Source organism: Aquarana catesbeiana, linkage group LG01 (genome assembly GCF_042186555.1).
Source record: "Aquarana catesbeiana isolate 2022-GZ linkage group LG01, ASM4218655v1, whole genome shotgun sequence".
Lineage (NCBI taxonomy): Eukaryota > Metazoa > Chordata > Amphibia > Anura > Ranidae > Aquarana > Aquarana catesbeiana.
The window spans coordinates 58,101,633-58,115,458 of record NC_133324.1 but is presented as its reverse complement, the minus strand read 5'-3'; the positions used below and the strand labels follow the sequence as shown (position 1 = coordinate 58,115,458).

Here is a 13,826-nt window from a genome sequence, read left to right as displayed (position 1 = left end):
TTTCTAACGAGAAGCATTCTGATAGGAGGATCCTGAGAGATGAGCTCATCCCTGTGCTGCTTCTTCTTTCACTGTCCAGTCACATACTGTGGGGAGGGTCAGGACAATCTGGGCTAAGAGGAAGTGGGTTGACCGATACTGGCCATCAGACTGAGGACATCTAATGTCATAAAAAAGTACTGCAGAGGAATTCTCTGCATTGAGGGTGAATATTGCAGCAAATCTTGTTTAGTTTATTTTATCTTTTTAAAGGGTTGTTCATTTGTATCTTGTTTTTGGCAAGTGTTTTTCCCTAAATTGGTGACTTTCAATACTTCCTAAAAAAGAAGAGAGTTTGGGACTTTAGGCGTGTACACCAATGATCTGTGCAGTGAACACAAACATATGAATACATAAACGAGATAAATACACATTAAAAGAATCTTTAATGGATTGTATAACAATTTATAAAACCATGTTGTACCATAATGTAACAGTTGCTCAATAGCATACCAATACCATAGCAATGATGCAGCAAAATTACACAGTAAAATAGAGACATACATTGTGTACATGATAATACACTAGAAGGATTGACACACACTATGCTCTACGCGTTTCGTGAAAAAAATGACTTCCTCAGGAGCAGGCATAATCCAAATATCTATAAAGAACACATGAGTAAGCAACAATGTGACTATATCTAAACAGTATTGAAATTATTAGCTAAAAAAAAAAAGCAATACCGTGATGGAGGCACATGTCTATTTGGGCCTCATTTAAAGTCCCAAACTTGTTCTATATTCAATGCCTCCTATAACCATTATAAGGCTATCATTGACCATTTGCATCTTATCTCTGTAGGCAAAGAAAAAACAGGCTATCTCGGAATTGAAATCAGAAAAGACCCCGGTACTGGAGGAAGAGAATGATGCCTTTTTTACAGTATCCACCCCTGATTCATCCTCTCAAAAACTGAAAACAGACTGTGATCCCCCTGACCACTTTATAGAAATTCAGCTCAATGATGACACAGGGACATCCGAAATAAATCAGATAAGTGAGTTGTCTTTGGCAGACTCTTCTGGCATTGAAGATGCAAAGGACAAAGATAAGTCAAAAGAGCTACCTGTTCCAGAGGGTCCGGGTTTGGACCCTACAAGAGAGAAAACCGATTCCAGTATTAGTTATCCTGCACATGACCTTGAATTGTCCACCGATGTGGCTCAATGCTTGGAAAGGACAAGCCCTTCCTTGGACAACGAGACCATAGAGGTCCCTGAAATCAGAGCGGCAGCGCTATCTATTAGAGAGGTGGATCGTGTCAACACTCAACATTTTGTGGAAGCCAAAGAGATTCTGCATTTGTCCAAGGTTAAGTCTTTGTACCCAGAGCTACCTGAGCCGATCTTTGACCACACAAGCGCTGTGGCCACCATTAAGCCCCTTGTCCCCAGTGAGAGGCTCTATCCGGAGCTCCCGCAGCAGCCCAGGCCTATTCCGTTTTCTCGGGAACAGCTGAAGATATTCGAGCCATGCTCTTGGCTGGAGAACGTGGACTCCTTCACCGAGGAGTTTGAGAGGATTGCACATCAGGACCGCCATGAGTTCCACGAGCTACTGATGAACTATGGACGATGCAGGAAGCAGCTTCTGCTGGCCGATTCCAAGCTTCAGATCATGATCTCCGACTGGAAGAACATCAAGAGCAAAGTGTGGGATTTTAAGGAAGAGCACATGACCGTACAGGTAATTTCTTGGTATATGAGCAATTTGGCAAGGAAAAGAAAATCGCTTGATTGCCCCATCAACACAGTCAGTGTTGATGGGGGGGATCCCTCCTGCAGTGCTATTGTATTCTGCCAGTGGTCGGCGGGGAGCCTTCCCAGCCAGCAGGACACAGTGATTACTGCTAACAGCTATAGCCCCTGACAGTAATCGCATGCAAAAAATCCAACTGGCTGGTTGTACTTAAGTAAACCAATGGATTGACTTTAATACAACCAGCCTGCCCATAAATGAATTGAAAGTGTTCAAACCATCTATGGCTGGCGTTAGTCGAAACCAGGGGTCTCCAAACCTTTCAAACCAAGGACCAGTTTACTGTCCTTCAGACTTCAGGAGAGCCAGATTGTGGCCAGCTGGGGTAGAAAATGTCCTGGGCCCAGCATCCGTGAGAATAAATATGGCCTCAGGGTTGGTGGCCAGTAGGAGGAGGAGTAGTGCCCCTATTAGTAAGAGGAATTGTATCCGATCATTGGTGTCAGTGGAAGGAATAGTGCCCCATATCATTGGGAGGAATAGATAAAGGCAGATCTGGCCCTCAGGCCATAGTTTGGAGACTCCTGGTCTAAACCGAAGCAGACCGCTAAGGACACAGTTTAAAGCCCAGCTTTGTTTGCCCTCTCCCTCCCTTGGGAGGCTACTCAGTTAAAGAGATGGTGCTTTTCTCAGATATTGGTTTTATTGTGCTACCAGTAACAAAATTAGAGGGCACCACCTCGTCCAAACACGAGGCCCGTGGGCCAAATGCGGCCTGCCAGGCCATTTCATGTGGCCCTTGCACCTCTCCCGCAGCTGCGGCATCCCCTCGTCTCCACCCCTACCTTGTCTCAGCAGTCAGCAGCAGGGAGGAGGATAGAACTCCTCCTACAGATCCTGTACCTCTCTGTGCAGCTGCAGCACCCCCTCATCTCTGCCTCCCTGGTCTCAGCATTTAGCAGTCTCCAGCAGCTGACTCAAGCCCCCCCCCCCTATAGTCCTCCTCCAGACCCTGCACTTTCTGCTTCCCAGCTGCAGCACAAGGTAAGGATGCAGTGGGGGGCTCTTGACAGCTGATATAAGGGTGAGTGGGGCGCTCTGGACATCTAGTCTTACAGATACATCCGACCCTTTGAGGGCAACCATAATGCTGATGCAGCTTCCAATGAAATTGAGTTTGACACCCCGGCCTAGATCAACCACACCTGCTGGTAAGCTAACAAAGGCTTCGGCTACAGTCTCTATATCTTGGCCACGCCCCCTTCTGATGCGTTTTAACCTTATTGAGCTTAGTTGTAAATTTCTGGGAGGAGAGCCAATAGATGGACGGGAGGCATTTGTGGGGTGCTTTTTTTTTTTTTTTTTTTTTCTCCGTGTGATCCTAGTGCTACCAGTGCATCTAACCCCCCCAAATATATATATTGTGACAACTTAATGGTAGAAAAACTGCGCTTGGTGCTCAGCATCAAACAAAAATCAAAGACTCCCACAGCTGCACTCACAAACGCATAATACCAGCGCTAAACCAAATCAAAAAGGAATGCAAATGTTGCGCCGTTACACTAAATTAAATGTGTCTTGGTTATATGTATCCCAATACAAAGGATCATAATATTATCAAAAATAAGTTATATGTGTACCAACATCATAAGTCCAAATACAATTGGAAAAAAGTAAAAATTCAGAGGGTGACACCACTATTCTACAAAAAAATAAAAAATAAAAATTAATACATCAATAAACACAGATCCTGATGGAAGTCCACCCCATATATGAAAATGTCCACATAAAACAAATAGCGATGTGTAGGAGGATTCCACCATCATTGAAAATCATATCATATGTTTCCACTTATTTACTGTATATACAGTGAGGGGGAAAAAAGTATTTGATCCCCTGCTGATTTTGTACATTTGCCCACTGACAAATAAATGATCAGTCTGTAATTTTAATGGTAGGTTTATTTTAACAGTGAGAGACAGAATAACAACAAAAATTTCCAGACAAAAAGCATTTCAAAAAAGTTATAAATTGATTTGCATTTTAAAGAGTGAAATAAGTATCTGATCCCCTATCAATCAGCAAGATTTCTGGCTCCCAGGTGTCTTCTATACGGGTGACGAGCTGAGATTAAGAGCACTCTCTAAGGCTGGATTCACACCTATGCATTTTTTGTGCTTTTTGCATTTTGCAGATTTGCACTACAGAACGTGTTCCATAGGAAACCATGTTAAATGGACTCTAGTGCAAATCTGCAAAATGCAAAAAGCACTAAAACTGCATAGGTGTGAATCCAGCCTTACAGGGAGTGCTCCTAATCTCAGCTTGTTACCTGTATAAAAGACACCTGTCCACAGAAGCAATCTAATTCCAATCTCTCCACCATGGCCAAGACCAAAGAGCTGTCCTACGACGTCAGGGACAAGATTGTAGACCTACACAAGGCTGGAATGGGCTACAAGACCATCGCCAAGCAGCTTGGTAAGAGGGTGACAACAGTTGGTTTGATTATTCGCAAATGGAAGAAACACAAATTAACTGTCAATCTCCCTCGGTCTGGGGCTCCATACAAGATCTCACTTCGGGGAGTTTCAATGATCATGAGAACGGTGAAGAATCAGCCCAGAACTACACAGGAGATCCTTGTCAATGATCTCAAGGTAGCTGGGACCATAGTCACCAAGAAAACAATTTGTAACACACTATGGTGTGAAGGACTGAAATCCTGCAGCTCCGGCAAGGCCCCCCTGCTCAAGAAAGCACATGTACAGGCCTGTCGGAAGTTTGCTAATGAACATCTGAATGATTCAGAGGAGAACTGGGTGAAAGTGTTGTGGTCAGATGAGACCAAAATCAAGCTCTTTGGTATCAACTCAGCTCGCCATGTTTGGAGGAGGAGGATTGCTGCCTATGACCCCAAAAACACCATCCCCACTATCAAACATGGAGGTGGAAACATTATGCTTTGGGGGTGTTTTTTTCTGCTAAGGGGACAGGACAACTTCACCGCATCAAAGGGACGATGGACCATCAAATCTTGGGTGAGAGCCTCCTTACCTCAACCAGGGCATTGAAAATTGGGTCATGGGTGGGTCTTCCAGCATGACAATGACCCAAAACACACGGCCAAGGCAACAAAGGAGTGGCTCAAGAAGAAGCACATTAAGGTCCTGGGGTGGCCTTGCCAGTCTCCAGACCTTAATCCCATATAAATTATGCGGAGGGAGCTGAAGGTTCCAGTTACCAAACGTCAGCCTCGAAACCTTAATGACTTGGAGAGGATCTGCAAAGAGGAGTGGGACAAAATCCCTCCTGAGATGTGTGCAAACCTGGGGGCCAACTACAAGAAACATCTGACCTCTGTGATTGCCAACAAGGGATTTGCCACCAAGTACTAAGTCATGTTTTGTGAAGGGGTCAAATACTTATTTCACTCGTTAAAATGCAAATCAATTTATAACCTTTTTGAAATGCGTTTTTCTGGGTTTTTATTTTTTTGTTGTTGTTATTCTCTCTTTCACTGTTTAAAATAAATCTACCATTACAATTATAGACTGCAATCTGCATTTCTGTGCTTATTTCAGGATTCATCCTTTTTTTTTTTTTTTTACCTGGTGATCCTGCCAGTAACACACTTCCCGTCCTAGAGAGTGACAATTCTTCCTTACTGTACTATATCAATGGAGGGGCAGCGATGTCAACCTAGGCTCCTCTCGTTGACTAGGACTACAATACCTTCCACTCGCCTCATTTCCATTAAATTCGGGGGGGGGGGGGGGGGGTTGTTTTGTGGTGCAGAGAGAGATAGCTGGGGAGGCTAGTAACATTGTTTAACCAGTTGCCGCCCGCCCACCGTCAAATGATGGAGGAATGGTGTTGCTCTAGTTCTTGGTGGATGTTCTATGATGGCGCGCCCGAGCGGCGATTTGCGGCTGTGCCGCATTGCTAGGACACGTCGTGACATCAATCCGCTGACGTGGCTCCATAACCATGTAGTCATCTGTGTCCAATCACAGCTGGCCACATGTAAACACGGTAGTGCCGGTAATCGTCTGTCATGGCCTCACACTGACGGAGTGTGTGGCGAGGAGAGCCAATCAGTGGCCTCTCCTCACAGGGGACAGAAATAGAGGTGATCAGAGCACTGATCATCAGTGCCCTGATTACAATAAAGTGCCAGCAATCAGGTGGCACTGAGTGGCATCACTAATGGGCACTATCAGTGCCCATAAGTGCGGCCTATTAGTGTCTCCTCATCAGTGCCACCTAATCAGTACAGCCTCATCAGCGCACAAGGAGAAAAAATTACAAAATTTACTGACAAAAGAAAACTTCTTTTTTTTTTTTCAAAGTTTTTGGTCTTTTATTTTTTACTAAAAAAAAAACCCCCAGTGGTGATTAAATATTACAAAAAAGAAAGCTCTATTTGAGAAGAAAATGATAAAAATTTCATTTGGGTACAGTGTTGTATGACCGCGCAATTGTCATTCAAAGTGTGACAGCGCTGAAAGCTGAAAAATGGCCTGGTCAGGAAGGGGGTGAAAGTGCCCGGTAGGCAAGTGGTTAAGATATCGGTCCAGGACACAAGAGGTTAAAAGGACTCTGGATTTCTGACAGGATCCACAGGTGTTTTTCTTTACTTGCGAAGAATGTATTTAGCCTGAAAAAAGAAAATGAATGCACTCGGCATACTGTATACAAGGACTGGTATGCTGCATTATATGATTTTTTTTTTTTCTTTTTTCCTTTTCTTGGATTTAGATGCACTTAAGGGCTAAATCACACAATGTGCGGTGACCGGCGTTTTACTGCATTGTAAAATGCCGGTCACCGATAGGTCACACATACTACTGTTTTCTGTGTGGTCCTATTCACACTGCAAAGCAACCCGGAGCTGCGCTAAAATGCAGACATTCTGTATTTTATTGCAGTGCACTTTACAGGATTGCATGTCACTGTACAGCAGAGCAGCGCATCACGCTGCCGTACAGCGGCATGAATCAAGTGTACTTTTCTACTCTTTAAATAAAGTTTGTACCAAAAAAAAGGGATGGGGGGGGGGGGGCGGAGCTGAGTGATGTGCTAAATCGTACACCACACTGCCCCCTACTGCAGTCAAAATGGATAGCTGCAGGAGGGTAAAGCACTGCGGGAAAGGCAGCTGTCTGAATTCAGCCTTAAAGTGTTACTAAAGGTTACATTTAAAAAAAATAATAATAAATAACAAACCCGTTTCTACTCACCTGCTCTGTGCAGTGGTATTGCACAGAGCAGCCCCGATCCTCTTCTTCTCAGGTCCCCCTGCTGGCGATCTTGGCTCCTCCTCTTCTTCATGTGTCCCCATAGCAAGCTGTTCGCTGTGGAGGCACACAGTGTCTGCCCGCCCCCGAGCTGTGGAGCTGGGTTCCATAGACACACACAGCGGGGCTTAGTCCCGCCCCCCCCCCCCCCCCCCATTTCCTTCTGGATTGACAGCAGTAGGAGCAAAGGGCCCTGTGTGGAGAGGGGAGAAGAGATGCACAGCGCTGATCTTTTCTCCTCTTTCTTCCCCTTCACACAAGTAAAATGGGGAGAGGCACGCAGAGAGATATAAAACTTTTTTTTATTTTTTTATTTGAGGAATGCATTAAGATAAAAAAAAAAAGTTTTTAGGTTTAGTATCACTTTAAGGCCGTGTTGATGTATTAGATTTGTTGGCCTAGGAGTTAGACATGTCAACGTTCCCAGGGCTAGATATTTATTGGGAGAAGTCCCAGCCAGCACTAATTGGCTGGAATCTAATACACAGTAAATGATTGACTTTTTTATTTTTTTATTTTTTTTTTTAAAGATGTGCCTTTCTTTGAGATCTTATCAGGGATTAAATCTAAGCTCATAGCAGGCTGCATTCACTTTCAATACAATAATGCCCTGTTTGCTGCTAACCCCTCCCTCTAATACTTCAGCCAGGCTGCTTAACCGCTTCAGACCCGGAAGATTTGGCTGCTGAATGACCAGGCCATTTTTTGCGATTCGGCACTGCGTCGCTTTAACTGACAATTGCGTGGTCGTGCGACGCTGCACCCAAACAAAATTGACGTCCTTTTTTTCCCACAAATAGAGCTTTCTTTTGGTTTGATCACCCCTGCGGTTTTTATTTTTTGCGCTATAAACAAAAACAGAGCGAAAATTTTGAAAAAAAGAAAACAAAACAGTATTTTGTACTTTTTTTACTTTTTGCTATAATAAATATCCCCATTTTTTTTTTTTTTTTTTAAAAGCTAATTTTTTCTCAGTTTACTCCGATATGTATTCTTCTACATATTTTTGGTAAAAAAAATCGCAATAAGCGTATATTGATTGGTTTGCGCAAAAGTTATAGCATCTACAAAATAGGGGATAGATTTATGGCATTTTTATTTATTTATTTTTTTTTTACTAGTAATGGCGGCGATCTGCGATTTTTATCGGGACTGCGACATTATGGCGGACACATCGGACACTTTTTGACACATTTTTGGGACCATTGGCATTTATACAGCGATCAGTGCTATAAAAATGCATTGATTACTGTAAAAATGACACTGACAGGGAAGGGGTTAACACTAGGGGGCGCTCAAGGGGCTAACTGTGTTCCCTGTGTGTGTGTGTGTGTGTTTCTAACTGTAGGGGGAGGGGACTGACTAGACGAAATGACAGATTGTGATTCCTAGCTAATAGAAACTCACAATCTGTCACTCCTAACAGAACAGGGATTTGTGTGTATACACACACACATGTCCCACACCTCCGCAGTGCAGCAGGCGCGTGCGCACGACTGCTATCCCGATCCCCCAACGTATAGCTATGACGGTTCGCGAGATCGTGCCGACCTGCTGCAGTAAAATGACTGCGGCTGGTCGACAAGTGGTTAAACAGTAATTATTGAGGGGTTTAGTTTTATTTACTACACTAAAGCCAAGTACACACCATTACGATCTGATCCGCTGTACTAACAGTCCGATGTTAGTACAGCGATCTCCTCTGCTGAGCTATTTTGTTCTGACAGGGGGCAGAACACTCCAATCAACGCTTTCAGCCATTGCCTGAGAGCACTGATTGGGAGCCGGTCGGCTGCTGGTTTTCCAGCATTCTCGTCCGACAGCAGCCAGTGCTCCTGTCGGACCGGCTGCCATACACAAGGGCCGAATGTCGACCGTTTTTTTTTTTTATTGAGCTGGGCGATGTCGTCCGTGTGTACTAGGCTTAAAGTGATACTCAGCCCCGATCCTCCTCTTCTCAGGTCCTTGGCTGGAGCTCCTGGCCCCTCCCTCCCTGTTGAGTGCCCCCCCACAGCGTGGGGGGGCACCCAAGCCAGGCCACAGCTCTCTGTGTCCAGCAAATTTTTTTTTTTTTATATAGTAAAAACTATACATATATTTTGCAATTAAATAACATTTCTAATCCTATAAAGTTAATCACAAAAGTCCCCCTTTACAACAGAGTCTACAGAGTTCCCCTTTTACATCTGAACTCGCAGAGTTCCCTTACATTGTAAGGTGGGGCTCTGCAGACTCTGATGTAAGGGAGAACTCTGGAGACTCAGACATAAGGGATGTTCTAGGAACCCAGATTTATGGGGGACCACTGTGGCCCCTGGTGTAAAGGGGAACTCTGATGTAAGGGGTGCTCTGATAACCCGGATTTACCTTACCTTACTCAGAGGCAGGAGAGAGAAGGGGGGAGACTTCAGTCACAGACAGGGATGGATGGTGAGCTCACTCACCCCTTGGCAGTCGGCACCTCTCATCTAGATGTATCAGAGGCTACTGGACTTCAAATTACTGGCCCCCACTTTCCGTTTCTGAGGCATAGCCCTGGGGATTGGAGTGTGGGCAGATTGAGCCCTCTCTCCTCTCCAGTCTGAGTGTGTGAGTGTATGTGGGGGGATTGTTAGTGTTGGCTTTGGGCAGTGTGAAAGAGAGCGAAACAAGACACTCTCGACTTAGACAACTGCAGCCAGCAACCCTGATGGTAAGCCATAATCCAGTCTGAATAATGTGTCCGGGTTTCAGGTGGTCAGAAATCCAGGCGCCTGATTCCAAACCAGAACTGTCCAGGTGGCAACCCTAGTTTTAACCCACTCCCTCCACAAGGAGAGAGAGCAGCAGTGAGCGGTCTTTATTACAGGAAGTTCCTGCACAGAGGTAAGTCTCACACTGGATTACTGCACAGATCTGGAAGGAATATACAAAACTCACCAAGATTCGGGGAAGAATACACGTTTCTTGCATTTAGAAGAGTGTTTTCCAACCTTTTTTACAGTCAGGGCGCCCTTTAGAACTGTGCACAATCCTGGGGCACACCAGTCTGAGGGCTTGTTCAGGTTAGAAGGTGCGTCCGAACGCGCGTGCTTTTTTTGTACGTCGCATGTTTTATGGACGTGAATGTACGCACATTTGCTACATGCGTGGGGGGTGGTGTTAGGAATTTAATGGCATTCACGTGTGACTACAAAAGGCAACACATTTTTGTGCAGCATGAGAAAGCAGGCACAGATAGAGAGAACACAGCCTGCACCTCCTCCCGGCTCTCTCCTCCCTCCTGCTGCAATCAATACTAAACAAAAACGGACGTCATCAGTTGGTAGGACGTGGGTGGGTGCACCGCACAGCTTTCTGTTTTGCCCACTATAATACTGATAGCATCAGGGGGGAGGAGAGAGCTGGGAGGAGGTCCGGGCAGTGCTCTCTCCTCTCTGTGCACAGGGTTGTCAGACCGGGATGTTGCTACGTCCCCCTTAGGACTCTTTGCGGCACCCCGGGTTGAAAAACACTGGTTTCCATAAGACTTGTTGACAATTAGGGCACTTTCACATTCACCCACAGTTTGGCCGCAGCGCAGGGTAGCCTTGGCTTTCATGTGCAGTACCGGCGGTTTCCATTATGCCGCGTACACACGGTCGGACTTTTCGTCTACAAAAGTCCAACGGACGCTGACGGACTAAAGCTGGCTGGTAATCCGATCGTGTGTGGGCTTCTCCGGACTTTCAACGGACTTTTTTAGCCTCAAATCCGACGGACTTTAGATTTGAAGCATGCTTCAAATCTTTACGTCGTAACTACGACGGACCCCGAAGTCCGCTCGTCTGTATGCTAGTCCGACGGACAAAAAAACGACGCATGCTCATAAGCAAAAACTAAACGGAAGCACTCGGTCTAGTAAAACTAGTGTTCGTATTGTAGGTAGCACATTCATCACGCTGCAAAATCTGTGATCGTTGAATGCAGCGCATTTTATTTCTTCTTTACGAAGGCTCTATAAAGAACGAAGGTGTTTTGCTGTTCATAATCAGAGTTCTCCCAAACTGATTTCTGGATTCTTTTTCTCTTTGATCTCATGAATGATATAGTATGCATTTTAAAAACAATGTTTCCATACTAATAATACTTTTTCCCCTTTTTTTTTTTTTAGGTTTGTAAAGTTACCACAAAGAACCCATTATTCTGTTTTTTTTTTTTATAGTGATTATTTTTTAGTTTTTAGATAAAGTTAACCCAAAGCACCGTTTTTGGTTACGTAAATTTTTTGATTTTCAAGACTTACCACTTGAACATTATTAACATTAGTAATGTATTTTTGGTGTGTTTTTTTTCAAACTCAATGAGATTGTTGTCCCTTGTTAATTTAACATTGTGTGTAAAATCAATGATTTCAAAGAAAAAACATAAAGTCTTTTGCTAAACTCAAAAAATGATCCATTTATTCATGGTCAAAATAAAATAAAGAGGAAGTCAACGCTGGAAAAAGTCGGTGTACCAGAAAATTGGGATCTTGCGGAGTCCATATAAGAGGGAGCACAATCTGGTCCAAGAATCCCAGAGATCAACAGCACCAGCAGATGATCTAGATGTCCCCAGACTGTGGTCCTACAACAGCCTGCGTCTTCTGTCAGACCAGACTGAACCCAGGTCATCACTTTCTTCTCTTCCCTGCAGCCTTTCCTCCACGCTGCCCTGCAGCCTTCCCTGTAGCCTTCTTTTGAGGCTGTGGCTCTGGTGTTTCAGTTGTGGCAGGAGGAGGAGGAGGAGGAGGAGGAGGAGGAGGAGGAGGAGGAGGGGGGGCTGCCTCATGTAGTTGGGTGTTTTGTGTTAGCGTGCCCTGCAGCCCCTTATGGATTGTTTCCCCAAATAGGCGCTCACAAATGAGGCGCTGCTCCCTATTCATCTGAAGAAGCCTGCTGGCTAAGTAGCAGCCATAGGATTCTTCCGCTTCGGGGGGGCTCCTTAAAAAACGGGTGGCCTCTTGCATGAGGCGCAGGGATGCGTCCTGTGTGACCATCCCCTTCCTGGCCCTTTTTTTGGGAAGGTGGAGGGGAGGCACTTGGGATTCGGTCAGGCTCCTACTGGGCCCAGCCACCTCACTTGGCCCAGCCACCTCACTTGGCCCAGCCACCTCACTGGGAGCAGCCACCTCACTGGGAGCAGCCACCTCCTGCCTGACACTGGGCCCAGCCTCCTCCAGGATGATGGTGAATCCGGCCTCCTCCAGGCTGTCCATGGGCCTGGTCTCCTCCTGCCTGCCACTTTCCCCACATTCCTCCTGGATGGACTCATCCTGTGTATAAAAAAAGGACAATAGTTTGAGTATATTTTTTTGGGTTCATCAATGACACACAGTTTGCTTCTCATGAATAGCAAATTCAATGTGAATACTTCTCTTTAATAAAAGAGTCTAATCAGACACCCTAATTATTTCAAGCAGGTGCCAAACATATTTAGCCACTACTGTCAATTGATATGTATACACAATTTTGAGTGCCAAATTATTTTAGACAATTATAACATCCAGTTAACATCATTAATATTAGTACAGTAAATATTTGTTAAAATAATTTACCTGACTCCAGATGGTCATATCTGGTTCATCCAGGATGGAAGACCCAGCTTGCTCCTCATCAGCCTCTGCTGGGGTGGAGGGAAGGGTGGAGGGAAGGGTTGAAAGTGATGGCCTGGCTTCATTCTGGTCATCCAGAAAACGGAGTTGATTATAGTACCACAGCCTGGGTACATAAACATCATCTGCTGATGCTCCTGATCTCCTTGATTCCTGGATCTTCTTATGCTCCCTCTTATACATGTTCCTCAAGACCCCAATTTTCTTGAGCAATGTCTCCATTGTTGCTTCCGGGATGGTCGCCTGGACAAAGGCCAGAAGTCTCTCCAGCGTTGACTTCCTCACATGCTTAGCATAATACTGAGGGTGTTTCACCTCCCACAAATTCCTCATCTCTCGATATTTGGAAATAAAAGATGTAAGGAACTCTGGATCCTTAAATAGGGGATTCATTATATCTGGAAAAGATGAAGTCACAAGACAAAAAACACTTTTATTATAGGTTTCGGCTAACCCCTCATCATCTTCTCCCTATGTAGGCCTCATCAATCTATCAAGCCATATAGGCCGCTTGCTACAAAGTCATGACCATAAAAACCAAAAAAAAAAAAAAAAATCTAAAATTACCTTCGTTTTGTAACGTCCAGGTCCACTATCACCTACCACAGAACGTACGTACGACACGTGCGGAAGGGCCCTCTTTATACACTACGCATGTGTGAAACTCCGCCTGCGTCGCCCGCCCCTGACGTTCGAAATTAACTCATGTTCTCCGCCCCCTAATTCGACGCACAGAACGTACGTACGACACGTGCGCAAGGCCCCTCTTTATACACTACGCATGTGTGAAACTCCGCCTGCGTCGCCCGCCCCTGACGTTCGAAATTAACTCATATTCTCCGCCCCCTAATTCGACGCACAGAACGTACGTACGACACGTGCGCAAGGCCCCTCTTTATACACTACGCATGTGTGAAACTCCGCCTGCGTCGCCCGCCCCTGACGTTCGATTTTAACTCATGTTCTCCGCCCATTTTTTGTTACGGCGCGTAGTGGAGTTAAAGAATGGCGGAGACACCTGAAATGTTGACGACCTCAGGTAGTGGAGACAGCCCGGAGGCTGGAACGTCAGCGAAATCTATGAGGCCTAGATTTAAGGCCTCTAATATGAGTTTTAAAGAGATGGTGGAGATGGTGGCCATTCTTCACAAAGACGACTATGATGGCAATCA

General features: G+C 45.1%; 1 protein-coding gene across 1 annotated transcript in view; it reads left to right on the top strand.

Moving 5' to 3' along the window:
- The first annotated feature begins 729 nt into the window (after positions 1-729).
- Positions 730-13,826, top strand: part of EPG5 (ectopic P-granules 5 autophagy tethering factor) — a 194,787-nt gene continuing 181,690 nt past the window's right edge. Inside the window, exons 1-2 of the mRNA XM_073629339.1 lie at positions 730-735; positions 844-1,728. Coding sequence (XP_073485440.1) covers positions 730-735; positions 844-1,728 — 891 coding nt within the window. The remainder of the gene's footprint in view (positions 736-843; positions 1,729-13,826) is intronic.